Source organism: Tarenaya hassleriana, unplaced genomic scaffold (genome assembly GCF_000463585.1).
Source record: "Tarenaya hassleriana unplaced genomic scaffold, ASM46358v1 Cleome21, whole genome shotgun sequence".
Classification (NCBI taxonomy): Eukaryota; Viridiplantae; Streptophyta; class Magnoliopsida; order Brassicales; family Cleomaceae; genus Tarenaya; species Tarenaya hassleriana.
This window is the reverse complement of record NW_010965451.1, coordinates 2213912-2214264: the sequence shown is the minus strand read 5'-3', so window position 1 is coordinate 2214264 and position 353 is coordinate 2213912. Positions and strand designations below refer to the sequence as shown.

At 52.7% G+C, this 353-nt stretch overlaps 1 protein-coding gene across 1 annotated transcript in view; it reads left to right on the top strand.

Moving 5' to 3' along the window:
- Positions 1 to 8: 8 nt before the first annotated feature.
- The window catches only part of LOC104814716, a 960-nt gene continuing 615 nt past the window's right edge, over positions 9 to 353 (top strand). The window contains exon 1 of the mRNA XM_010542889.2: positions 9 to 348. Coding sequence (XP_010541191.1) covers positions 55 to 348 — 294 coding nt within the window. The 5' untranslated portion in view covers positions 9 to 54. The remainder of the gene's footprint in view (positions 349 to 353) is intronic.

Below are 353 nucleotides of genomic sequence, written 5' to 3'. Positions count from 1 at the left end.
AACCCCCCAAAAAAAAAAAAAAAAAAAAAAAAAACTCGAACCCTCACTTCCGACATGGAAATGGAGCAAGAAAACACTAAAGCCGTAGCGAAGAGGCTATGGAAAATCGTACGGATACTCTTCTACGTGATGAAATCGGGCATGTCCAAGAGCAAGCTCAATCTCGATCTAAACCTAATCCTGAAGAAAAGCAACAAAGCCATCACCAGCCTCACCCTCCGCCGCCACCGTGGCAGCTCCGGAGCCTACGCTGGCGCCATCGCCTCCATCACCTGCCGCTCCGACGCTGACGTCATCTCCTCCGCCGTCGTCCTCCGCGAGTACGAGTTCAGCTGCAGCAACAGGCCCGCCAA